General features: G+C 50.2%; 4 protein-coding genes, 1 long non-coding RNA gene and 1 pseudogene across 14 annotated transcripts; 3 read left to right on the forward strand and 3 right to left on the reverse strand.

Annotated features, from left to right (window-relative positions):
* Positions 1 to 498: 498 nt before the first annotated feature.
* ABHD14B (abhydrolase domain containing 14B) lies at positions 499 to 5,104 on the reverse strand. 2 transcript variants are annotated; one of them, XM_081300772.1, is made up of 4 exons: positions 4,494 to 5,104; positions 3,465 to 3,700; positions 1,858 to 2,099; positions 499 to 1,538 (listed from the first exon to the last, which is right to left on the reverse strand). In XM_081300772.1, the coding sequence occupies exons 1-4, from the start codon at positions 4,601 to 4,603 to the stop codon at positions 1,359 to 1,361; spliced, it is 768 nt and encodes a 255-aa protein (XP_081156898.1). In that variant the 5' UTR covers positions 4,604 to 5,104; the 3' UTR covers positions 499 to 1,358. The 2 variants fall into 2 exon arrangements, with proteins under 2 accessions (XP_081156898.1, XP_081156899.1); XM_081300773.1 differs by having other exon boundaries at positions 500 to 1,538; positions 4,534 to 5,101.
* A 647-nt stretch (positions 5,105 to 5,751) lies between these two features.
* ABHD14A (abhydrolase domain containing 14A) lies at positions 5,752 to 11,801 on the forward strand. Of its 4 annotated transcripts, XM_081300769.1 has the most exons (7): positions 6,076 to 6,092; positions 7,073 to 7,171; positions 8,269 to 8,332; positions 8,580 to 8,794; positions 8,927 to 9,042; positions 10,565 to 10,800; positions 11,020 to 11,801. In XM_081300769.1, coding segments are annotated over exons 1-7 (915 nt in total). In that variant the 5' UTR covers positions 6,076 to 6,090; the 3' UTR covers positions 11,203 to 11,801. The 4 variants fall into 4 exon arrangements, with proteins under 4 accessions (XP_081156896.1, XP_081156897.1, XP_081156894.1 ...); XM_081300768.1 differs by lacking the exons at positions 6,076 to 6,092; positions 8,269 to 8,332 and adding an exon at positions 5,762 to 5,904; XM_081300770.1 differs by lacking the exons at positions 6,076 to 6,092; positions 7,073 to 7,171; positions 8,269 to 8,332 and adding an exon at positions 5,752 to 5,904.
* On the forward strand, positions 7,579 to 8,177 carry LOC308652746. Its single transcript, XR_014022895.1, has 3 exons — positions 7,579 to 7,734; positions 7,823 to 7,892; positions 8,112 to 8,177. It is a non-coding gene; the product is annotated as an uncharacterized lncRNA (long non-coding RNA).
* Positions 11,802 to 12,760: 959 nt separating the features above from the next.
* ACY1 (aminoacylase 1) lies at positions 12,761 to 18,881 on the forward strand (the record flags this gene model as incomplete). Of its 2 annotated transcripts, XM_081300762.1 has the most annotated exons (16): positions 12,785 to 13,020; positions 13,342 to 13,457; positions 14,256 to 14,320; positions 14,411 to 14,515; positions 14,746 to 14,840; positions 15,077 to 15,153; positions 15,245 to 15,334; positions 15,436 to 15,492; positions 15,820 to 15,893; positions 15,975 to 16,024; positions 16,133 to 16,277; positions 16,392 to 16,460; positions 17,086 to 17,165; positions 17,323 to 17,383; positions 17,467 to 17,622; positions 17,785 to 18,881. In XM_081300762.1, the coding sequence occupies exons 1-16, from the start codon at positions 12,992 to 12,994 to the stop codon at positions 17,791 to 17,793; spliced, it is 1,278 nt and encodes a 425-aa protein (XP_081156888.1). In that variant the 5' UTR covers positions 12,785 to 12,991. The 2 variants fall into 2 exon arrangements, with proteins under 2 accessions (XP_081156889.1, XP_081156888.1); XM_081300763.1 differs by lacking the exon at positions 17,785 to 18,881 and having other exon boundaries at positions 12,761 to 12,904; positions 17,467 to 17,631.
* Positions 18,882 to 20,332: 1,451 nt separating this feature from the next.
* On the reverse strand, positions 20,333 to 21,676 carry LOC308653613 (translation machinery-associated protein 7-like; annotated as a pseudogene). The gene has a single exon. The product of its transcript is annotated as a translation machinery-associated protein 7-like (transcript).
* A 305-nt stretch (positions 21,677 to 21,981) lies between these two features.
* On the reverse strand, positions 21,982 to 24,472 carry RPL29 (ribosomal protein L29). Of its 4 annotated transcripts, none has more exons than XM_081302265.1 (4): positions 24,427 to 24,472; positions 23,838 to 23,882; positions 23,464 to 23,528; positions 21,982 to 22,380 (listed from the first exon to the last, which is right to left on the reverse strand). In XM_081302265.1, exons 2-4 carry the CDS (start codon positions 23,872 to 23,874, stop codon positions 21,997 to 21,999), a joined length of 486 nt encoding a protein of 161 aa, XP_081158391.1. In that variant the 5' UTR covers positions 23,875 to 23,882; positions 24,427 to 24,472; the 3' UTR covers positions 21,982 to 21,996. The 4 variants fall into 4 exon arrangements, with proteins under 4 accessions (XP_081158391.1, XP_081158390.1, XP_081158392.1 ...); XM_081302264.1 differs by having other exon boundaries at positions 24,359 to 24,468; XM_081302266.1 differs by having other exon boundaries at positions 24,277 to 24,468.
* Between the last annotated feature and the right edge of the window lie 908 nt (positions 24,473 to 25,380).

Below are 25,380 nucleotides of genomic sequence, written 5' to 3' on the forward strand. Positions count from 1 at the left end.
TCAGCCACCCACAGCTTCCGCACCGCACGTCCCGGCCCTGATCCGCGCAGGACAGGTTACCCGACTAGCCGGAGGAGGGGCCTGAGAGCCGTGTGGCCCTTATGCACCCCGCCCCGTGATTCCCCCAAGTCTACACCCAGAAATCCTTTTGGGGTTAGGGTCCAAAGGGATGGGGCACCGTTTCAGTTCTTTACTAGGGAAAGAGTAGGGGGAGGAGCCGAGCGGTTCCCAAGTCCCCTGCCCCTCCCCCACTCTATCGGGAGCAAATATTCCTCCCCCTCTCCTCTGTAATCGGCTCAGCCTGGTCCCACTGACCTCCACCTCCCCCACAGCTGAGTCTCTTGGCACCTGGGTGTGTGTGGGTGGGGAGGGGAATCCAATCTCTCTTTCCTTCCATCTGGTCTGGTGGACAAAGGGCAGGGGGACCATCTGGTCCCGCCAGGGTGGGGGAGGGGCCGACAGTGGCAGTCCCAAGGGGCGGAGGTAGGGGCGGTGCTCCGGAGACAGCAAGAGCCTGTGGGGTCTAATTGCAGCACTTTATTTCACCGACCTTTACAATCCATCTTCCTACCCCAACCCCCAAACCTCAGGGCAGGAAACAAGCTTAGCTGAGAAGACCCAGGCCTGATAACCTGGGAAAGTGTGGAACGCCCAGAAGGAAGGGGGCAATTCTGGGCTGGGACCAGTTGCAACCAATGGGTGGAGCCTCGGGCTGGCCACATCCTGAGCAAGAGAGTCACCAGCAAGGGATGGCGTGTGAGGTCCCCAGTGAGGTCTGCATGTGTGGAAGTGTACATGTGTAAGCACTTGTGTTATATGCATGCAATGCACACTGCACATGAGAATGTGCATGCCAGTCGAGTTACATACACCTGTATGGTTTGGCTCCCAGGTGAAAGGTCCCATTTGGGAACATAGACTCAAATGTGTAAGCATGCAAGTGGCCTAAGAGGGCTAGAGAAGTGGAGGAGGGAGTGGGTGGCCTGTAGGGCTTAAAGAAGGAGGTGGAGGTGGAGGGGAGGAGAGGGCAGGGGAGGGGAGGGCAGGGGAGGGCTGGGCAGAGTAAGGAGTTAAGGCCAAGCAGAAAAGCCTGTAGGAGAAACTCATCAATTACCCTCCACCAGGTTATGTTCCTCAATTCCTGAGGGTTTTTTTCCCCCTCTTGATTTTACCTTCTCAATCTGTCACTGCAAGAGAAAGCAGAAAAAAGGCAGACAGACCCCAAAAGACAAGACTCCATATAGACTTATAGACAGACAAACCTGTTGCATGTGCATAAGCCAGAGCCCATGTAGGAGAAGAGAGAGATTCCCAAGGCAGGCAGGAAGGCAGTCCACCCCCATCTGCAAGGCTGAGCCTCATGCTAGCCCCTGCAGGAAGTCCAGCAGCCCTGCATGCCACTCCTCAGGCTTATCCAGGTAACAGGGGTGCCCAGCCCCCTCCATAACTAGCACACGGTGGTTGGGCAGCTGCTTCAGGTGCTCAAAGCTGGTGTGACCCATGGGGTCCTGGTCTCCATATACGATTAGAGCCGGAGTCTGAAAGGAAATGGGAGCAGAGTCAACAGGGCGGGCCTGCCATTCCAGCCTCCTGAAGATCAGTTCTAGCCATCAGCGGTGACACACTGAGACAAGCTGGATCAATAGGTTGGGGGCTTGGATTTGTGTCTGCCCCAGCACACAATTTAGTACAGAGCTTAGTACAGAAATCTGATAAGTACATCAAAAGGATGGAATTTGGCAGTCATTTCCTCCCAGAGGCCACCCATTGGTTACCCAGCCCCCAGATGAGGAAGACTCAGGGATGGACCCTTCCAGGCTCCTGGCAGGGGTGTCTCAGCTTCCCACACAAGGGTACCTTCACATTGGCATAGTCGGCAGCACTGATTTTGTCAGTACAGATGGGGGCCACTGGCACATAGCCCCGGAGCTGGGAGCCAGGGGCCGTGAGGAACGGCAGGGAGTACATGCCACTTAATGATGGACTGATCACAACTGGGGGGCCCAACTCCAAGGCATCCACAACAGCCTTCAGGAAGCTACCAGGAACCAGCTCACCAATAGGAGCAGGGGCTGCGGCTTCCTTGGAGTGGCCCAGACCTGCAGAGATTCAGGTATGGGAAAGGCAAGACAAGGATAGTGAGTGGGAAAAGAAAGGTCTCTTCCTCCAGGAAGCCCTCCCAGGAACCTCAATCTCTCTGTGCCCAGGTTCCTACTTATACCCAGTAGCCCAAGTTTACAACTATGGTGGCCTAATCTATCATAAATATGGCAAGCATAAGCATTTCCCTCCATACTGTGCCCACCTTTCCCACTAACAGTACCCTGAAAAAAAATCAGGATCTGAAATCTAACAGTGCTGAATCCAAGTCCCAGTTCTCCATTTACTGTCCATGTGACCATTAGCAAGTCCCTTCAACCCTCTCTCAGCTGCTCAGTGTCCCCTGATAAAAGAGGATAACAAAAGTACCTGCCATTGAAGACTATTGTGGGAAAATAAGTTGATTAATTAAAGGGCACCTGGCTGTGAATTAACACAGAGTGGGGTCCTGGAGGACAGTGGCTGAGGGGCCGCTTTTGCACTCATACCTTCCCTCTCCAATCAATCAGTCCCACCTCCCCACCACCATACTGTGGATTGAACCCAGGGGCACTCTACCACTGAGCTACATCCTGCCATTTCTTTTTATTTTGAGACCTAGAACTTGCCATCCTCCTGTCTCAGCCTCCAGAGTTGCTAGGATTACAGGTCTGCCCCACTGCATCCAGCCAGTCCCCATCACCGGCAATTTAGCTCCAGACCTTTGCTCTGAAGCTCAGCCCAACCCACTGTTGGAACAATTCCTACAGGCTGGAGGCCTGCCCTTGAGCCCTGAAACCTTACCAACCCTGGCCTCTGAGGGGATTAGACCAGCCAGGCCTCCTTTCCCACACTTGACAGCAGGGCTGGGGCCTGCAGTCCAGGTTTTAACAAGCTCTCTGGAGGCTGTCCCTACCTCCTCCAGCGCCCAACTCAGAGATCTGCATGTGGGATGACAACTACCCATCAGGTGCTGCCATGCCCTCCAAGTTGCCAGGAGATTCAAGTCTCACTCTTCTAACAGCCTGTGAACGTGGCTCTGTCAAAATACTTTAACTTCCAAAGAGCTGAGTTCCCATTTCTGTATGTCAGACACCAGCCATATACTCACATGGACAGTCTTATTCCATTCTCACTAAGGGCAACCCCATACATGAGTGTAGTATCTTCTCCCATTACAGATGAAGAAATAAGGCTCAGAGACACCCCGGGTAATGGCAAGAAGCTGAGTGGTGTCCAAGCCCCATCTAGATCAATAGTAGAGAAGCTCAAAGACGCTTACAGTGTACACCCAACTCTTAGGACCTCCTAGTCCTCCCATCCCAGGCCCTGGGTCTGAGATATGACCTCCCCAACCCCTACCCAGAAGCCTGCTCCAGAAGTACCTGGCAGATCAATGGCCACAGCCCGGTAGCCAGCCTGGGCCAGCCTGTGCAGTGTACCAAGGTTCTTCCAGGTTTCAGAGGAGAAGCGGATACCATGCAATAGCAGCACAGAGAAGCCAGTGGCCTGCCCACTTCCAGGCCGTGCCTCCCGGAAGAAGAGGCTCTGGCCCTGCACCTGGATGGTGCCCTCTCGCTGCTCCACACTTGCCATTTCTGCTGCTGCTGTTCTGAAGTGCCTGTGGTTCAAAGCCAGACTGATGAGGAGCCACAGAACATCCTGCCCAGGTGGAGCAGGGAGGCTCTCAGAAAGGGGTCTGGAGTGGGTAGCAAGGAGGCCTCCAGGGCTTTAGAAACAAGCTTCAAGGTCATTTTTGCCTCTGCCACTCACTTAATTGTGTGACCTTGGGCCTCAGCTTCCTCATCTGCAATATGGGGATAATAAAGCCTACCTCAAGAATTACGAATTTTATTAAGAGTTTAAGAAAAAAAATAACAGCGGTTATTTTTGTTCTTATCGCTATTATCCTTTTGTACAAATGGGGACAATGCACTAGGATTAGCTTATAGGTGGTTAGGATTACATGAGGCCACGCATGTAAAATGCTCGCATCAGGCACCATGTTTAGCACACAGTAAATGCTCAATAGACAAAAAGTAATTTGCTTATCAACCTTATCTTCCCCAACGCTCTGGTACAGGTCAGGAGTTGGCACTGCAGGCGGTAGGAGCCAAAGTTTACAATAAAATGCCCATTTTCTAAAGGCTGAAACTCAAGTGCCCAGCGGGCAAGAGCTTTGGTGTTCCAGCCTGCAAGGGGCACAGGGTGCTCAGTGTGCTAACGGCTGAGGCCCAACGCGTTGGCCAGGGGCGCGGTCAAATCCTCCCGGCTACGGTTCACTCGGTCTACTCCCGGGACCAAGGTTCGGCTCCCTAGGTCTGGAGGACCCATGCGGAAGCAGGGCAGCACAGAAGGAGGGGATCTGGGAAGCCAGATGGGAAGACTTGGGGTAGGTGGGAGTGGGTTCTAACCAGAGAGAGAAAGAGTGCGTCGGGCTTGCAAGTTGGGTACCTGGGGAGCGGCGTAGTCTCGCGCACACCGGCGGCAAGCGAGTGCCCGCAGCGGATGGGGAGGGAAACATGGAAGAGGTTGACTCCAGGGCGGGGGCGGGAACAGGGGCTGGGACCCGGGCTGGGATCCAGGCGAGGACCCGGCCATGCTGCAGGGCGCCCTCTTGTGGCCACAAGCTGTCTCCAGGTCCGTCCACGCCACTAAACCCTCTTGTTCTTATAGAAACCTTAGTTTCCCCAAGCTACTCGGTCCCACATGCTCCAGGCGCGAGACTGAAAGCGGTCCCGAAGCTGTCATGACAATGCCCACTGTAGACTCGGTACACCTTGAGGATGCGGGCTCTTTCGGAATTGCATCCTTGTGCTGCTCCCTTCTTGCCCACTATCACCCTCATCCCCAGTCAGGTCTGCCCAAGCAGAGTTGTACGTCTGGCATAGAATTAATGTTCTCAGGTTTGAGTGCAAGGCTCCGTCAAAGTTCACCCCGGTGGGGGGCTGGGGATGTGGCTCAAGCGGTGGCGCGCTTGCCTGGCATGCGTGCGGCCCGGTTTGATCCTCAGCACCACATACAAACAAAGATGTTGTGTCCGCCGAAAATTAAAAAATAAATATTAAAAAATTAAAAAAAAAAAAAAGTTCAGCCCGGTGGCATTGGTCGTTTTCCCAACTTCTCCAAGCCTGTTTCCTCACATGTAGAATGGGTGGAATGTTACCCACCTCTGCAGGGTGAGTTCTGTGCACTGTACACAGCTTCTTTGTGCCGAGTTTGGTTACCACGCGGAGCCCTGAGCCTGGGACAGACCAGACTACGGTCACACATCGCAAGCAGGATAGGTTGCATGAGAGACAGGAACTCAAGCCTGACTCGTGTGTGTGTGTGTGTGTGTGTGTGTGCGCGCGCGCGCCTGTAACAGCTGCATAACAACAAATAGTATCTGCATTTACACAAGGAGGCCTCTGTGCCAGGCTGAGACTTGGAGACTTGACCGGTCTTAAATCCTTCCCATTGTATCCACAGAGATAACTGAGCTAAAGTGAAGATGTTCCGGGGACAAGAATCTGGTGGCTCTCCGCCAGTTCTTAAGCCCAAAACTATTCGGAAATTCTGGACGGGGAGGGTCCGGCCGGGTCTTGGTGCTTTGAGGCGCCACCCCCAGTCTCCTCCTCTGGAACTATTTGCTACGTAGGAGCCCCGCCTGCCAGCTGCAGAGTGCGCAGGCGCACTTCGGTAGCCTCACTTGTCACTGCCTAGTCACGGAGCAGCCGACCTAGTGACGGAGGCCACGCCATGGCCGCGGCGCTGTTTGGCTCTTGGTTCCGCCGGGGCGGGGCCCGCCCCGCAGTAGCTTGCCGGGTCGTCGGGGTCGGCCCGGTGAGTGTCCCCTGGGAGGAAGGAGGAAGGCTGGCCCCGGGGGCGGGCCACCTTTCCCAGGCCTCCTGGGGCAGAGTCCTACTGAAGGGGCACGCGCTGGGTCTGGGAGTGTACTTGTGATCGCGTGTTGTGTGTGTGAGCTCGCAAGTGTCTGCCTGAAGGCTGTATTCTTGGGAATCCGGGAATATGTATGTGTCCGCTTGTGTATCTGTCAGTCTGTTTCTTCGTACTGATGTGGGGGCGGTGTATTCGTGGGTCTATGTATGTCTACTTTGGGGTATTTCTCTATGTGTGATTATCTGTGGGAGTGTGATTATCTGTCTGTGCTTGTGTTTCTTATGTGAGTGTGTAGTTTTAGGACTATGTGTGACTGTGTGCTTGGGTATTTCTGAGTGTCTGCATGTGGGTTGTTTGGGTTTTTAAACATTATTATTATTATTATTACTATTATTATTAATTATTATTTTGCCATACTGGGATTTGAACCCAGGACCTCGCACATATCATGCAATGGCTCTACCATTGAGCCACATCCCCAATCCCTTTTTATTTTTACTTTGAGATAAGGTCTTGCTTATTTGCCCAGGCTGTCCTCGAATTTGTAATCCTTGTACCTCAGCCTCCCAAGTGCCTAGGATTACAGGCATGTGCCAGAGCGCCCTGTACAAGTCCTTCTGAAAGAGTGTGCCAGTTCACTGTCCGCCTTCCTGATGCCTGACTGTGTGCGTGATTTTGAGAGTGTTATTGCAAGGGATTGATTGTGCAAGGACCAATAAGTGTGCAAGGACTCTGCATGTACAGGGAATAGTTCGTGCAAAAGAAAAGGGTACAGGGGCAAGACTGTGTGCACGTATGGACACGTGAGTGTCACTGTCGACACGTGTTTCGGTGGCCTAAAGGGCAGCTTGTTCTGCACCCCACCCCATCCCAACCCCATCTCTAGAGCCACCGGTTGCAGCTGCAACAGTCTAGAAGGGCTGCACCCTGGATTGCCAAAGCAACGACCAAAGCCCTGCCCCTCCCTCCTGCGAGAGGCGCTGCAACTTTTCAGCAGACTCAACAGCCAGGAGGGGTCCGACCCCAAAGCTCAGTATAGTAGGAATCCAGACTAACGCTACGTTGTAGGTGCTAGGTTGTGGGTATGCGTCCTATTGCTGTTCGTGACTAGGAAGAAGAGCCCGCTGTTTCTCCACCTGGCTCCTGGTTTTCCATCAGCACCAGTGCAACTGCCATTACCTACCCACCACTTAACTCCGGAACCTGGAGGGTAGGCGTGGGAGTGGGGGCAGGGGAAGGACATCCCCTCCAAATGTCCCCCAGAGGTGTGTGAGAGATCCAAGAGTGGACTCCAGCTAATTCTAGCTGGCACCTAGCTGGTGCTCAATAAAGATTATTTACTAGATGGGGTTGGGGTTGTGGCTCAGCAGTAGAGCGTTCCCCTAGTACATGCGAGGCCCTGGGTTCGATCCTCAGCACCACATAAAAATAAATAAATAAATAAATAAATTGTGTCCAACTAAAAGATAAATATGAAAAGAAAAGGAAAAAAAAAGATTATTTACTAGAATCCTAGGAGAAGGCAGGCTGTGTTCATCCTAGGCCCAAGAAATGATGACAGGGACAGAGCCCACCTTCTCTTAAGTCCCCTGTATTATTTAAATCTCACAGGAGACTTGAGAGAGCAACCAGAATTATCCCACTTTACTGATATACTGAAGACTCAGGGTCAGGAATTGGCAGAGACCTGTTGTAAAGCCAGCTCTACCTGACCTGCTTGGGCTCTGTCCCTGGGCTGGCAAAGGCCCTGTACTGGAGGAGTCCATGAAGCAGGTCATTTGGTGTGAAGCTGTATGTGTGTCTGTATATGGGGGTGGAGACATTCATCTCTCCAACCTCCAGCTGCCTTTTCCATTTCTAGGTGAACCACGCTCCTCCCTGGCCCCACACCGACTCAGGCCTCTGCATTTCCTCCATCACCAACATTCTCTGTGAGCTTCCTCAAAACAGCTGTGGTCAGCCATTAAATATTCCCATCAACCATAAAACACATTCTGAGTTTAGCAGTATTATATACAGAATAATAAAATGAACTATTTCCGAGCCTGCCCTCAGAGGGTGGTCTCTTCAAATAGTCTTCCTCCTTGGATAGCCCTCACCACTCTATCCAGTAGGGGGGCTTCAGTTCATCCATTGCCTCCCATTTCCAGGCTTTCCTTCTTCCAAACCAAGTGTGACCTGGTGGTTAGGAGTCCAGCCCTGGGTTAAAATCCCAGTTCCCGCTTTGTGCTACTTGAGCAATAGAATTCACCTCTCCAAACCTGAATTTCCTCATTTGTAAGAGACCTGTAATTATATCTTCTTTAGTGTTCTTTATGGACCTCCTTGTTGTGGGGGGCTGAGCAGGAGCCTGCTGTCATCAGTGCTTGAAGTAAGTTTAACTGTCAGGGATGATGTGTGCTAGAGGGGCAACTCAGATGCACCTCCTCACACTTTGGGCCTTTGTCCTGGCATATGGAGTGGCTGGGTATTGAACCCCCAGTCTTTTGTCCAGAGCAAAGGAAGGGCCAGAGTTGCAGATCTTTCTCTGTAGGGACTTCAGGTTGGGGTTTAGGGATGGGTCCAGACACCTTGTAGGGGCTCAGCCTTGCTTCTTTTCCTTCTCCCTCCTCCTCCAGATTGCGGTACAGATCTGCGTGAGCCAGTACAAGGCTGCTCTGCTGGGCCTAGGTGTATTATTGTTCCTGGTGCTATTGTATGTGGGACTGCCTGGCCCCCCTGAGCAAACTTCCTGGCTCTTGGGAGACCCCAATGTCACAGTCCTGGTTGGTCTTACCCCAGGAAACACCCCCATCTTTTACCGTGAGGTGGTTCCACTCCATCGGACACACAGGTGGGTGTAGACCTGAAGGACCCCAGCCTGACTCAGGGTGCTTGGGACCTACAAAAGCAAAGGGAAAAACTTAGGGAGAAAGAACAGTAGGCTGCCCCAGGTCTCAGGATATATTTCCCTGTGTGCTTGCAGGGTGGAGGTGGTGCTGCTTCATGGAAAGGCCTTTAACTCCCACACATGGGAGCAGCTGGGCACACTGCAGCTATTATCACGGAGGGGCTACCGGTCTGTGGCCCTTGACCTTCCAGGTGAGCACCCCCACCCTTAGATCTAGGGAGGTAGGACATAGCAATTACAAAGGGGCAGCTTCCCAGAAGGGGAAATTGGAAGGGTAGGGAAGCCTTAAGGTATGGCTTGGGGGCCTCTGGACCCCAGTGTCTGGATAAGCAGTGGCAGGTCACAACATAATATGTCACCATGAAAATGTGTATTTATATTGTTTTCCTTGAAAATTACAGTGTGTTTGTATGTCAGAGCAAATAGAAATATGACTCACAAACTCTGTGGCTTTTTGGTTTTTTTAACTACACAAATGACTTGTGCTATCAATTCTTCATCACCACCACCCCTGTGACACTTCCTCTTTTCCTTGGTACTGGGGATTCAACCCCAGGCCTCGTGAATGCATGCTAAGCACATGCTCTTCCACTGAGCTACACCCTTAACTGATACTGTCATTTTTGTCATTAAAAAAAAACAAAAAAACAGTGAAGCCTTCAGAGATTGTGCCACTTTCACTCCCTCTCTAAGCAGTTGGCGGCGGTGCTAGACCCCTCTCCTCAGCATTTCCACACATAGAAACACAGATGGTATGCAGGATAGTGTGGTGGAGATTGAAAACATGATTAGTGTCTTGCTGGCTCTGCAAGTCTGTCTGCAATTTGGTTTTCTCCCCCTACACTATGATTCCTGGATCATGCTGGTCCCTGCAAACCTCCTTTGTCTGCCATTCCTCTACTGGTGGATATGTAGATTGATTTAGAGTTTTCAATGTCAGTTGAAATCCTCAAGAGTAAAACATTTTTGGACATGCTTCTTTTTTTTTTTTTTTTTTTTTTTTTAAGAGGGGAGAGAGAGAGAGAGGGAATTTTTTTAATATTTATTTTTCAGTTCTCGGCAGACACAACATCTTTGTTTGTATGTGGTGCTGAGGATCGAACCCGGGCCGCACGCATGCCAGGCGAGCGTGCTACCACTTGAGCCACATCCCCAGCCCCTGGACATGCTTCTTTAAGCATGGAGGCAATACTTTTTTTAGGGTAGTTATTGAGAACAATTGATGGATCAAAGGATACACATTTTAAAATTCTGAAAAATACTACCTCACCCTCCAAAGAGCTGTGCAGATTTATTCTCCCATTAGTCATATATCAAAGTGCCTGTTTTTCTACATCTTTCCCCCAAACTGGGTATTGTCAGGTATTTTTGTTTGTTTGTTTCGGGTACTGAAGATTGAGACCAGGGTACTCTTATCACTAAGCTAGATCCCTGACTAGAACTCACTAAGCTAGATCTCACTAAATTGCTGAGGCTTGACTCAAACTTGTGATACACCTGCCACAGCCTCCCAAGTGGCTGGGATTACAGGCATGTGCCACTGTGCCTGGCTAAAAGATATTTTTCCTAGCAGGCCTATTACATTATAAAAAAAAATTGCTTCTAGGAAGTTTGGGGTAGCATGTACCATGTGCCATTGGTCCCCATGTCTTCTACACTGTGGTGGGAAAGAAGTCCAGATTCACCTTCATCTAGTACTTGCTGCATTCCCAGGTTTCGGGAACTCAGCACCTTCAAAGGAAGTAAGCACAGAAGCAGGGAGGGCAGAGCTGCTGGAGCGAGTCTTGCGGGACCTGGAGGTGCAGAATGCTGTGTTAGTGAGCCCCTCACTGAGTGGCCACTACTCCCTGCCCTTCCTGATGCAAAGCCACCACCAGCTACGTGGATTCGTGCCCATCGCTCCCACCTCCACCCAGAACTACAACCAGGAACAATTCTGGGCTGTGAAGGTACTAGAATAAGGATCTTCAAAGGTCACTGTGGCACCCTCTCCCTAATTTGTGACATGGAGGGGGCGGTCAGGACTCAAGTCTTACTTGGTGGGACATGTCTCTAATGGTGATTTTGAATGGAGGAGGTGGGGATTCAGAAAGTCTTCCTAAGATAATAACTTGGGGATCAGATCCTCACCTGTCTCCAGGATCACAGCCTCTTGCCTTGCCCTGCAGACCCCAACCCTGATCCTGTATGGGGAGCTCGACCACAAACTGGCTCAAGAGTCACTGCAGCAGCTCCGCCACCTGCCCAATCACTCTGTGGTGAAGATACACAACGCAGGCCATGCCTGCTACCTCCACAAGCCACAAGACTTCCATCTCGTCCTCCTTGACTTTCTTGACCATTTGTCTTGAACTAACCCACTTCCAAAGCACTAGGCCTGTCCTGTGCTAGGAGGGTCTGGACCACCACTCTCTCCCCACCAGGGATGCAGGCCCAGCCAGGCCCAAGGGGCAGGCCCAGCCAGGATGTCTCATTTCACTTCACAGGCACAATAAAGAAAAGCATATTTGTTTTGCCTAGAGAGTAACAGGCTCTCTTTCCTGGTGTGCTTCCAGAGAGGTGGGAGTGGGAAGCAAGTTTGGGACTGTTTAGGGGCGGGTGCTGGGGTTGGTGAGGGGTGCTCCAGAACCCTGTGGATCTAAGAGTGAGCCACTTCCTCACTGTACGACTTACTTCTGTATGCCTTAGTTTAGGCATCTGTTAAACAGACATGATAGTAACATCTAGCTCGGAGGGAAGTTGTAGGATTGAATGTGTCTGGTAAGTAAAGCATTTGGTCATGTGGAGATGGGGAAAGCAGGAGTGCATGTTAATGCTGCTGTATGACCACTGAGATTGGTGGGAAATCCAGGATCTGGGTAGCTGAGCTGAGTTTGGAATGTAGAGTGTGTAGACAGAAGTATGGGGAAACTGGTTTAAGAATTAAAACAGCATTGCTATTGAATCACAAGCCTGTTTGCTCCTTTGTTATGTGTGGGTGAACATCCAGAGACTTCAACCCCAGAAAGGATGGGATGGGCCGTTCCCTTACCCTTCCAGACTGCTTTCTTGGTCCAGGGGTTGAAGTTTTCCACTCCTGTGGGCTGCCAAGCTGACTCAGCCACTGGAGCAGAGAGAGAACTGGTTGAGAGTGCAAAGAGCAGCCAGTTACACAAGAGTGCACATGCAGGTGGCCAAGGGTACCTCTATGTCTGTTTCCCCGTCTCTGTTGGGTGAAGAAACGCTAGTTTGGCACAGGGGCAGCCAAGAGTGTGCTGTTTCCCCCACGTCTCACTGTCATATGGCGTCAGGATTGTATCTTTTTCAGTGACATCCCATCACACTCACTAACTCACATGTATATTGTCACACATATGGTCATGTCCACTGATACACAGGTTTGCCCACACCGTGGCACATTCACACAGTCACACATATTCCCAACAATGCCATGTATCCTTCATTCCTGGTACGTTGTCTGGACAGCTGTTCTGTGCCTGACCAGGGTCAGAATCCTGCGGACACGTGGACCAGCTTCCTGGAGGTCACAGTGTGGAACAGGTAGATATTAACCAACAACCTTACTAAACATGGAGATGAGGCACGGGAGAATCTTCTTGATCCGCTGAAGCACGAAAAGGAGAGCGGTTGAAGTCTTGCGGGAGGGGGTGGGGAAACAGGCAGCCCTGCGCCCTGAGAGCTACTTTGCAGCCCTTTGCAGCCCTGCGCCCTGAGAGCTACTTCTTACTCAACACCGCAGCGGCCACTTTTAGAGTCAGGGACCGCCCTCTTCTCCTAGGACCTCCTCTGGAGGCTGGAGGGGAAGGAGGTGTCCTCTGGGGGCGGAACCTTCTCGGGGTGGAGCCAGCCTCCAGCGTGCCGCCTGTGGGGCGGAGCTGGCGGCGGCCCGAGCTGCCCAGGGGGCGGGATCCTGGACTCAAGCCTCCAATAACTCAGTGGAGGTCCTGCTCCGTGGAGGACCCGGACCTAGGCGCCTACACTGTCGCAGGGAGTGGGAAGGTTGTGACTTGCAATCTGCGATATCCGCCCCGCGACCCGGCTTTGGGCCAAGTGGTGAGCGGATTAGGGCAGTTTTGATCTCGCGACCTTGCTGGACCCGGAGTCCCCGCCACATTTCTCGCAGCGGGAGCTGAAAGGCGAATGCGGGCCCAAGACCAGGAGAAAGAAAGGTTGGGTGTCTTGGCTAGGGCTAGAGGTGTTTGGGGTTCTTGAGCAGGGCGTGGGGAACAAAGTCCATATTCAAACCTGGCTCAGCAACTCTCTGGCTGTCCCCGAACCTCTGTGAGCCTCACCTTTCTTCTCTATAAAGTGGGCATTGAGGGACACAAAATTCCTGGAGCTCTTTGGGGAATTAAATAAGAATATGCGTTGAAAGCGGGCAGAATAGGGGCTCCAAAATAAGGTGTCCTCTCCTTTAGAACTTCTGGGGAGCCTCGGTGGGGAAGCCCTTTGTTCAGGTAGGGTCAGTTCTCCATTCACTTTGCCCTCAGCTTACCACGCACGATCGGAGCCATGGCCAGCAAGGATCCTGAGTCTGAGCACCCATCTGTGACGCTGTTCCGCCAGTACCTGCGCATCCGCACTGTCCACCCTAATCCCGACTATGGTGAGAACACGGTGGTCCCAGGGCCTGTGCTCTAACCACCTCCAACTCCTTCATTCCCTGTGTCAACAGATGAGATGTCACTTCTACTGTTGACCGCCCTTTTCCCAAAAGCTGTGTTGCTCCAAATGTTACTCCTAGCAACTGGTTAGGGAACCACTTCCCAGAGCAGGAGTGGTTGGGGAAAGGCCCTTCAAAGAGTTTACTGGGGCTGGATAAAGGCCCTCAGGGATCAAGCTTGGTAGCTGGGATTGTGTACATGGGTCCAAATTTCTGCTCAATAGTTTGTCAGCTGAGAGATGTTGGGTGAATCTTTTCAAGTCTCTGGGCCATAATTTCCTCATCTTTTAAAGAATAACACCTGCGGCTGGACATGGTGGCACACACCTGTAATCCTAGCTCCTCAGGAAGCTTAGGCAGGAGGATTGCAAGTTCCAGGCCACCCTGTCTAAAAATAAAATTTTAAAAGGGCTAAGGATGTGGCTCAGTGGTAGAGCATTTGCCTAGCATGAGCAAGGATCCTGAGTTCAATCCCCAGTATCACATACACACAAAGAAAAACACCTGCTTCCCATCCTGGACTTTACCCTTGTCTTCCACAAAGTTGCACACTGGCCAAAAATATCTTTTTCCTTGGGGATAGAAATGCAGGTGTCTCTGAGGGTTATGAAATTGTGATGGGGAGCAGAAGCCCATCTCTGGATCTTTTTTTTTTTTTTTTTTTTTTTTTTTTTTTGGCTGCTTGGGCTGGTGGGAGCCATGGGTAGGCAGAAACAGCCCCAAGATTCTCTATACCCCCAGGCACTGCTGTGGCCTTTTTTGAGGAGAGAGCCCACCAGCTAGGCCTGAGCTGTCAGAAAGTGGAGGTGAGCCTGGAGTCCTGGGTGGAGAGGGGCAATGGGCCTGGGGCACCTCCTCACCCTGAATAGACCAACTTCTCTTTTGACTGTCTCTAGGTGACACCTGGTTATGTGATCCCTGTGCTAACTTGGCCAGGCACCAACCCTACACTCTCCTCCATCTTGCTCAACTCCCATATGGATGTGGTACCTGTCTTCAAGGTATGTGTGGAGGGGTATATGCATGCCTGGAGGACTCACAGGATGTAGACCTCAGAAATCCATGCTGCTGGTCCCAGCACTAACTCTTGACATCTGTATGCCATTTCTCCACTCAAGCAGTCTTTTTCCAGCATTGACTCTGCCAGATGGTGATCAGCTACCTTCTTCAGTACTCTTTTGTACTCCTTACCACCCTTTCTGTCACCTCTTTTCCCCATCCCTATCCCTAGGAACATTGGAGTCATGACCCCTTTGAGGCCTTCAAGGATTCTGAGGGCTACATCTATGCCAGGGGCACCCAAGACATGAAGAGTGTCAGCATCCAGTGAGTGTCCTCTATTCCCAGTCCCCTGCAGTGTCCTCACTGCTTGGGCAAAATTATTTCCATGACCATTGAACAGATGGGAAGACTGAGGTTCAGAGATGGGCAGGGACTTTCTGGAGCCCTTGCTAGATCATGGCAAGGTAGGACTGCACCTTGCTAGCCCAGCTTGGCCCTTCTGCTGGGCCATTCTAATAAGCATCTGTAGCTCCTGCAGCACTTGGCTTATGCCCCCTCAGGTACCTGGAAGCTGTGAGAAGGCTGAAGGTTGAGGGCCACCGTTTTCCTAGAACCATCCACATGACCTTTGTGCCTGGTAGGAGTGACTTATGAAGGAGGGCAGCTTTGGGGTTGAAGGGGAGTGTCAGGGAGCAGTCCCCTTATCACAAGTCCCTGTGTTTTTACAGATGAGGAAATCGGAGGTCACAAAGGCATGGAGCTGCTCGTACAGCGGCCTGAGTTCCAGGCCCTGAGGGTGGGATTTGCCCTGGATGAGGGTGAGTAGGTTGGTAAGCCTCTGATCAGCCAGGATGGGGGTATGGAGGCTGCTAGTGGGGGCTGAGTCACTCCATTTTCTGAACCTCCTTTTCCCCTTCAGGCCTGGCTAACCCCACTGATGCCTTCACTGTCTTTTATAGTGAGCGGAGCCTCTGGTGTGAGTATGGGTGAGCTTGGAGGGAGGGTTTGCTATATATGTGGATGATCAAAAAGAGCATCGGCCTACAAAGGATCACAAATCCCGTTGAGTTCTGAATAGGCCTTGAAGCCAGGGCCTCTGCCTCTTACCCCTTCCTGCCTGGTCTCCTCTTTCCTGAGCTTCTGAGGGCAAGTTCTGACTATAGGCAGGAATAGCTGTATGCTGTGATTCCAAGCAGGACAGGGTCCTGACAGAGGTGCTTGGAATAAGGGAGATACCTGGGATGACTGCATCTCCAGCCCTCTCATGTGCTGGAAATATTCTTTTCCCTCTACATCTTCCCAGGGGTGCGGTTTACCAGCTCTGGGAGGCCAGGCCATGGGTCACGCTTCATTGAGGACACAGCAGCAGAGAAGCTGGTACATAGTCCTTGGAGAATCTGGGTGTTTGGGAGGTTCCATCCTGGGGCCACTCTCACATCTCACTTCACGCTCTTCTAGCACAAAGTTGTGAGCTCCATCTTGGCATTCCGGGAGAAGGAAAGGCAGAGGTAAGGCGGCCTGGGAATGAGGTGGGATGGAGGTGGCCCTTGGGGGGCAGTGCAAGAGGAGAGGGAGGCTGAGCCACTTTCTTTTATTTGTTTCTCCCCCAACTAAAGGCTGCAGTCAAACCCTCATCTGAAGGAGGGGGCCGTAACCTGTGTGAACCTGACTAAGCTAGAGGGTGGTGTGGCTTATAATGTGGTACCCGCCACTATGAGCGCCAGCTTTGACTTCCGCTTGGCACCAGATGTGGACCTGCAGGTGCTGACTCTACCTGGGTTAGAGGGAGAGAACCTGCATCTTTAATCATATCTTTAATCGTGCCCTAGAGGCTCAGCAAAAGCCTAAGAGATCATCTTGTTTCCCTTCTCTCAGGCTTTTGAGAAGCAGCTACAGAGCTGGTGCCAGGCAGCTGGTGAGGGTGTCACCTTCGAGTTTGCTCAGGTATCACCTTGGGACCTATCCATGATGGGGTAGTCTGGGGGCTGGGGACGACTGGGCTTACCAAATGTGTGAGTGTAGGAGTGTATGCTTGGTGTGTCTACATATATTCAGGCATTTCTTTAGCCAAAATAGACATTTTATCATTCAATGAGCGTTAGGTGTAAAGGCCATTGTGGGTGCTGGGAAATACAGTGGGGAGATAAATTAGGCTTATTGCTTGCCTTCATGGTCCTTAGAACATGAAGGGGAGAGATAGACATAAGTCAAATATTTACTTAATATTGCTTTGATATGAGTGTGTACACATTTGATCCAGGAAAAGGGGGGAACTCAGAACATTTAATCTGGCATTGGACCAGTGGTCTGGGGGAGCCATCTTAAGGAAGGGGCACTTGGGCTAGGCTCTGAAGGATAGACAGAAGGTAAGTGGATGGACGTTGTGGAAAGGTCCCAGACCACCTAGGGCATTTGAGGTCCTGGAAGAGGTCCTGTGGCTGCACTGGCCACCTGGATGTCTCTGGTAGATGGAAAGAGTTGTGCTCTGTGCCAGACATGGCTTACTCTTAGAAACAGGGCAAGATGCCCAGGCCTCTGTCCTGATCCTGCTTTCCTTCCCCTCCCTTAGAGGTGGATGAAGCCCCGAGTGACACCTATTGATGATGCAAACCCCTGGTGGGCGGCTTTTAACCGGGTCTGCAAGGACATGTAAGCATACCCACCAGCCCTCACCCAACCCAGCAACCTGTTCCTCTCCTTCTTGCTACCCCTCCCCTGCTTTTCTCCCTGCCTTCCTTTTCCCCTTGAATTCTTCCCTTGCCATCTCCTCTGTCCCCCTTTATTCATCAGGCTCTTCCCTCTGCAGGAACCTCACTCTAGAGCCGGAGATTTTCCCTGCTGCCACTGATAGCCGCTATCTCCGTGCGGTGAGCTGATTGCACTGGGGGATGGGCAAGGGGCTGGCCTGGATGCTGGCTTCCCCCCTAACAGCTCCTTCTTGCTCCTTCAGGTGGGGATCCCAGCTCTGGGCTTCTCACCCATGAACCGCACACCTGTGCTGCTACATGACCATGATGAGCGGTTGCATGAGACCGTGTTCCTTCGTGGGATTGACATATACACACGCTTGCTATCTGTTCTGGCCAGTGTGCCTGCCCTGCCCAATGAAAACTGAGCCCCGCAATCTGCATTTGGGGTAAAATTGGGGGTTCATAACCCACTTCAGTCTAATGTATGAAATATGATATGTCAAGAGCTTTGTAATGTTGTGAACAACCAATAAAAAAAAATAAAATAAAAAAGGGTTCCACCAAAGAAAAAAAAAAAAGAAAACTGAGCCCCATACCCTCCAGGCTGCCCCAGAGCTTTCATCCCAACCAGTGCCAAGGACCTCCTCTTCTCCTGACCAGTAATGTAGCCTGTGTGGACAAAGGCAGCCCCTGAACTACTAACACTGCACACATTCATGGAGAAGGGAGTCTTATTACTCTGGGACATGCTGTTACCAACCCAGTTTCACAGATGAGGAAACAGCTTGGCTCTGTGCCCTCATGACATAACACACTGTCCTAGCCACATCTGCCTAGCAACAAGGGGCCATAGTTCAATGGCCACCATATTCTGACTGTGAGGTCAGGGATACTGTTCCCATCAAAAGGGCATAAGTGTAATGCTAGTAACTCAGGAGGCCAACGTAGGAGGATCTCAAGTTTGAGGCCAGGCTTAGCAAAACCATTTCAAAACAAAAAAACAAACAAAGCCTGGGGATGTAGTTATGACACAGAACACCCCTGGTTCAATCTCTAGTACCATAAAGGAGCATACCAAGATTAGCGTCTCAGGGAACTACTCCTGGCTTTCTGGGGATATACTCAGGATCCTGGGACCAGATGGGCCACTGCCAGATGTAGGTAGGCAGAGACAGCTTGCAAGGTATGAGCACCCTTTTTTGTTGTTGTTGTTCTGTTTGGTCAAAACCCACTGACTCTTGTGTTGGGAGTAGGGCCCTGATAGATCCAGCAGACTGGCCAGTGATCATGAATCAGTGTGTGCAGAGGGGCCCAGGAGTTGAGTTTCAATCTGTCAGCCCTTGTCAGGATCCCATTTGATATAACTAAAGCCATCTTGATTATAACCATTTGCCTGCCTGGAACCCTGCTATATACTCCAAAACCTATAGGATATATCAAGCCATTAAGGTAGTCAGCTAGCTTAACTGACATTTGACATATTAGTTTTTGTTGCTTTTTCTCCTCCTTCTTTTTGAGAAAATCCAGGCAGATCCCAGTTGGCTGTGGGTGTGGGCTACCTTTATTTAGTTTGACATATAAACCCCTTCCTCCTGCCTCAGGGTGCAGGGATCCTCCTGTTGCTGCCCAAGACCTGCTTCTTTCCTTAACCCTAATAAATTGCATTTTATACAAACCTGGTTGCCTTTTCTTTGGTCTCTTGGCACCTTCTATCTTTGGTGGCTTGTTCCCATATATTTATACTATACTAGGGCTTTTCTTAAAGTCATGGTAGTGCCCCAGGCTTAGCTATGGCCCTAAAAGCTTAGCTTACTCCTTTCCCTGATTGATCTGTCCTGCCTCCATGACCATGGGACAGAGGAGAGGGATGACTTTAAGTACATAGCTGTGGTCAGAAAGGAAGTCTGAAGATTATCAACCGTAATGACCCCTGCTCAGTTGCAAAGACCAAGGATTCTGCTTCGCTGAACCCCCAGGGTAGCCCTTGGGACATAGGTCACACTGGAGATGCACAATCTGAAGCTCCACTTCAACAGGGTGGCCTAACTGGAGCTTGGAGATGGAGTCAACTCAGTGATGTCTAGCTGAAGCCCCTGACCTGGAGTTTCTTGAGGTTGGGGGTCTGGCCTTTCTCTCACCCTCAATTGGAGCTGGTTATTTTCACTACACCACCTATCTGGGGCATTTGGACAGAGGTCTTGCTTTGCAAGTCATCAGCCACCTTTAGCACACAAAACTTGCTCCTACTTCCCTGCATTTTACTCCGTGGCACGGGGCAGGTGGCTACCCACAGAGCTAGCATACATTCTTGGTTGGATATTCTAAATAAACTGGGTTTAAGTGCTACCACCTGGCATTGAAAAAAAAAACCTACTTCCTGAGGTTGACATGGACCACCCGGGTTCAAATGCTACCTCCAGCCTTTCTTAGCCACCTGTGTAACCCTACTTCAGGGGTAGTGAGACAAATCACCCATAGGCACCCAGGAAAAGTAGAGAGAAGACTGGGGGATCAAGCTTCCCATGACAGCTGGTCCCAGCTGTGAGAACAGCCCCTAGACACAAACAATTGCAAAAGGTACTTTCTCTTGTGCCAAGAGGCCCTCACCCCCACCCTTGTGCTAATGAAGGATTAGAAATCACTATTCTCCAAATTTTTCTTAAGATGACAAAATATGTTGATTGGCCCCCTTTCTGAATCTTATATCCCACCAGTTACCTATAGGAACAGATCTAAGCCCATAAAACACCAACAAATACCCTTCACTTGGGATCCCTCCCTCAGGAGCTCTATTACTGTGTGTGTGTGTGATTATTTTACAAAATATTTTTGGGCTGGGGATGTGGCTCAAGCAGTAGCGCACTTGCCTAGCATGTGCTGGGTGCTGGGTTCGATCCTCAGCACCACATAAAATTAAAATAAAGATGTTGTGTCCACCAAAAACTAAAAAATATTAAAAAATTCTCTCTTGGGGCTGGGGATGTGGCTCAAGTGGTAGCACGCTTGCTTAGCATGCGTGAGGCACTGGGTTAGATTCTCAGTACCACATTGAAACAAAATAAAGATACTATGTGTTCACCTAAAACTAAAAAATAAATATTAAAAAAAATTCTCATTAAAAAAAAAGTTTATTAAATTTACAAATAATCCCAACACAACACTTAATTCTAGCTATAGGTGACAAAAGATGTTACAGCAGGGATCCTGATGTCTAAATAGAAATGGAATCATCGGTCACCATCATTTCAAGCACAAGAATCAGCTTACTTTTTGCCAGATTTCTTAATTCCACTTGTGGCCAGGGGACCCTTCCCTGCACTTTTAGCTTCTAGTTTCTTCTGCTCCTCTTTTTGTCTGAAAGCCTTATCTCATCCATCTCCTTGGCCTGCTTCTTAGGTTGTTTCAGGGGCTTCTTCTTGCCACCTTCCCAGCAGGACATGGTGCCTATTACTCTAAACCCTGTTACTTCACTTTCATCCTTACAATCATGAATTTTGTTCCTTGAATTCACAAGACAAAGAACCCACCTGACATCCATGCTCCATATAACAGAGAGGACATGTCCCAGGCTGCACCCATTACTCTTGACAATAAAATGGGGTACTGTTATACCCCATCTGAGTCTCCGAAGTGACCAAGGTTGGGCTATGCTTTTTTTAATGTTTATATGTGGTTCAAGTTGAACCAAGGGGCACTCCACCACTAAGATATCTTACTAAATTGCTGAGGCTGGCTTCAACTGATTTTTTTTTTTGAGAGAATTTTAATATTTATTGGCAGACACAGCATCTTTGTAAGTGGTGCTGAGGATGGAACCCGGGCCGCACACATGCCAGGCAAGCGCCCTATTCTTGAGCCACATCCCCAGCCCTTCAACTGGTTTTGAAGATGAAAAATGTACACAATCACAGCCTCTGGGATAGGAGTCCCCTCCTTTGCTAGCAAAGCAAAACTTCTTTGTCCTTCTGCCCCCTCCCCAGCAAAAAAAAAAAAAAAAAAAAAAAGTAAAAGTGCTTTACTTGATACTATTTTTTCTTTTTTTTATACCAGGGATTGATCCTAGGGTCATGAACCACCAAGTCAGCCTTTGAGAAACAGTGTGTTGCTAAATCTTTAGGGCACTAAATTGCTGAGGTTAGTTCAGAACTTGAGATCCTTCTAGTTTCAGGATTCTAAGTGGCTGAGATTACAGTTATGCACTACTACACATGACCCAAATGGTGCCTTCTATAGGAAGCCTCTGGAGATGTTCATTACAACTACTTATTCCCCTAACTTCTCTGAGGATTAAGACCCTGCAGGCAGATAAGCAGTCACAATGGCACACACCTGTAATCCCAGCAGCTCAGGAGGCTGAGGCAGTCTCAGCACCTTAGTGAGACACTAAAGATCTCAGCAAGACCCTGTCCTTAAATAAAATATTAAAAAGGGCTGGTACCAAAAAAAACTAAAAACAAAAAAACAGCTCAAGTAGAGAATTCTTCAGTGGGGCCCATTCCAGACTCCTTCCTTTCTTTATCAGCTTACCCAACTAGGCAAAGAGGTGCCTACCTATGCTGAAGCTCTGGCCATTTCCTGACTGACCCACATTCCACCATCCACAGAAGGCTCAAGTCTGTTCCCATACCAAAGAAGGCAGCAACCCCACCCAACCCCAGGACAACAGACACAGGCTAAAAGATCCTGCCTCTGGATTTATTTGTACAATAGCACAGGAGGACACCAGTTCCCATAGACAGAGGCTCAGGGGGTCACACCAGTCCTTCTGTCCTCATACCCAGAGGATTTTTTTATGGAGCCTTTGCAGGGACCTGGGCACCCTTGGGAACAGGAGCTGGAGCCGGAGGAGCTGGAGCCGGAGCCGATGCTGGAGCTGGAGTTGCAGCCTGGGTCTTGGCTTGGGCTTTGGCCTTTGGCCTGCTGAGCTTGCGTTCCCTGGCCATGTGGGCACGAGCACGCTTTGCGTGCTTGGGATGGGCTAGCAAGGCAAGGCGATCAAGCTTGCGGCTGGCACCCTTTGGCATCTTGGGCTTAACTTCCTTAGGCTTTGCAAGGGCCTTGATAGCCTCGGCACGTGCACTCATGGCCTTGGCGTTGTTTGCCTGCATTTTTTTCAGGCCCTTCTTATTGTGCTTCTTGGCAAAACGCATATTTCTCAGGAACTTGGGGTCTACCTGGAAAGTAGGAAAGGTATAAGTGGCAGCATATAAAGTCCCCAAGTCATGCCCTGGTGTCCTCTTCTATAAGGGTGCCAGGTACTCTAAAGATAGCATCAAATCAACCTTAAATATGGAAATAGCCAATCCTTTAACCACCACCCACCCTCAAAGAGCCAATATTCCACCTGGCTAATGGTGTGCAGTCACATTTTCAAGGCCACACCTCCAGAGCCTAGTAGAGCTAACAGTTAAATGTGAATGCTGATAGAAGGAACAAAGGAAAGCTGACCTCTCTGCCAAAGTTGTAAGGCATGAATTTCCTACAGGAGTTCAGCTAAACCACCCCCACACCTTGACAACCCCTCAGAGAAACCCCCTTCCCCTTTAAAGGAAGCTATCAATTAAATAACAAGCCTAGTCCAAGAGATTCACACCAAAGATCAGAGAGCAAGAGTTCTGGGGAGGAACAGAGTAGGGAGAGGCTCAGCTCTCCCCTAGAACTTCCTGGCAAAGGGAGTCAAACTGTCCCTAAGCATAGTACTTGATCAGATAAAGATCATAAAGCACCTAGCACAGTGGCACAAGCACAAGCCCGTAATCCCAGCAGCTTGGGAGGCTGAGACGGGAGGATGGCATCGAAAGTTCGAAGCCAGCCTCAGCAAAAAGTAAAGTGCTAAGCAACTCAGTGAGACCCCGTCTGTAAATAAAATACAAAAAAGGGCTGGGAATGTGGCTCAGTGTTCAACTGCCCCTGAGTTCAATCCTGGGTACCCCCCCCCAATAAAAGATCATGGAAGAGGATCTTAAGGTACCCACTACAGGCAGGACTCCCTCCCCTAAGGGCTCTGGCTGGGCAAGGGAAATGGCCATTGTACCCTCAGGACGCAGGTTACATGGAGGGCTGGGAAAGCCAAGGAAAACTTTATTAGGTCTGGCATATAGAGAACGAAATTGTGTCCTTAACAGGGCAGGAAATTCACAACAGTACTTAGGCAGAGGCTGAATTGGAGGTGTGTGGGGGGTACTACACAAAAAGGTCCTGGACATGCACCTGGAGCTGGGAAGGGACATTTTATGTTATTCAATGCACATACTTACCCCCTTAAGAGATTCATATCTTTGTGATCGGGGTTTCTTGATGCCATTTCTGTGCCATTTTCGGGCTGGGGGTGATGAGGAGGAAAGAAATTAGAGCAGAAATTCTCTCTAATATCACTACTCAGTATCAAACCTGGTAGGCTTGGGAAAACCATTATGTCCCAGAGCAGACCTTCTTGAGAACTGAAAAACTCCTTACCACTGAATACAAAGTACCCTGGGTTTCTCAACTGGATACTTGGCTCCAAAACGTATAATCTCAAAACACTAATAACAAAATGAGCTCCAGAATGGTAAACCCTCACTGTGCTCTAGTATCTCCAAACCAATCTTTGCCAGGGTATGGGGCAGAGAGCTGGGACCAAGAAACTTACACTGGTTGTGTGTGGTGTGGTTCTTAGACTTGGCCATGTCTGCACCTACAGGAAAAGAGCAGAGTTAAGGGGGGATAATATACTGACCAAACTACATTATTATATCGTGTGAATGTGCGAACACGTAACAACGAATCCCACTATTACGTGTAATTATAATGCACCAATAAAAAAACACAAGGGAGAAAAGTAGCATTAAGGACTGGGGGAAGAAGGGCCTCTCCGGGATGGGCCACCTCTGCTGCCCTGATCTGATGGAACATGAGGCTGCAATACAGACGCATTATATTTGCGACTTCCACCAGTATGGACTCACTTAACACGACCCAAAGTCAGTTCCTGCCTACCAAACCCAGGTAATGATACCTTGAAACCAACTCCCCCAACTCAAAACATTGAGCTCCCCGACCAATTCCGAGGTCCTCCCTCCGCCATCCACCTCTTGAGCAACACCCCCACCCTGTAGTTTTCACTTTCCACAGCCACAGAATCGATCCCCCTGGCTTCCCCGCGGCCGGCACCCCAAGCTCCGCGCCCCACGTCCGCCGGTAAGCCGCGGATGGCACCAGATGCCGCGCAGACAACACACCGCGAGACGCCGCTCCCGGAGCGGTTGGGACCGGAAGAGGAAGAGAAAAGTCTCAGCGCAGCCCGATGAATGGGGCCGACCACACCGGAAGGTACTACTGGAAAAGGTTCCCCGCGGCATCAGGAAGGAAAGTTCCGAGGCCCGGAAGGGCGCCAGCTCGAGGGAGAGGCGGTGCTACGAGTTTTGTCCCGCCCCCCTCCGTCGGTCTCCACCCCTTTTCCTTTGCCTTCGGTTCTTCCAGGACCTGCCTCTTGGCAGTTGGTCTCCTTAAAGATCATGGAGTGCTGGATGTTAGGGAGTGACAGGAGATCTGTGTTCTTAAAAAAAATGCATGTCTGGCCCCTGCTTAGAGAATCGACTGTGGCAGACAGAGGGGAGGAGGAAGAGTGAGAAAGAGGCTTGGGTGGAACACCATGGGAAGTGATGGCTGCCTTAGGATGGAGAGGAATGGATGCAGACGATGAGGGAGAAAAAAGAGGCATGGAACCAAAGACTTGGGTTTAAACGTCTGAGTGAACGGTCCTTTTTTACAGAGATGGGGAAAAGTGGTGCTTTAGTCGTTTTGTTTTGAAGAGGTTATGATCCAAATGTTTCTTTTCACGTGCATTAAATGTGAGATGACATCCAAACTGAGTAAGCATTGCCTCTTAACAACTCGGTTGCCCTCTCTGACTCTCCCCACCCCCTACAGTTCATTCGCCACACAGCCAGGGAGCCTGAAGGTCTTTTTAAAGATAGATACCAGATCCTGTCCAAGGACAACCTCTCTGACCCTGGCAAACTCTCCTTGTCATTTGCTTTCCTTCAAACCCCTAGGCCTTCTTTTTTTTTTTCCTGCCAAGTATAAATGCTTTTGCTGTCTCAAAGTTTTTGCACTTCTATCCCTCTACCTGATCTGTCCTTTTCCCTATTCTTTGGATGGTTTGCTCTTTCTTGTTCAGGCCTCCCTGGACG

This window comes from Spermophilus citellus (assembly GCF_964194105.1).
Source record: "Spermophilus citellus genome assembly, chromosome: 7".
Lineage (NCBI taxonomy): Eukaryota > Metazoa > Chordata > Mammalia > Rodentia > Sciuridae > Spermophilus > Spermophilus citellus.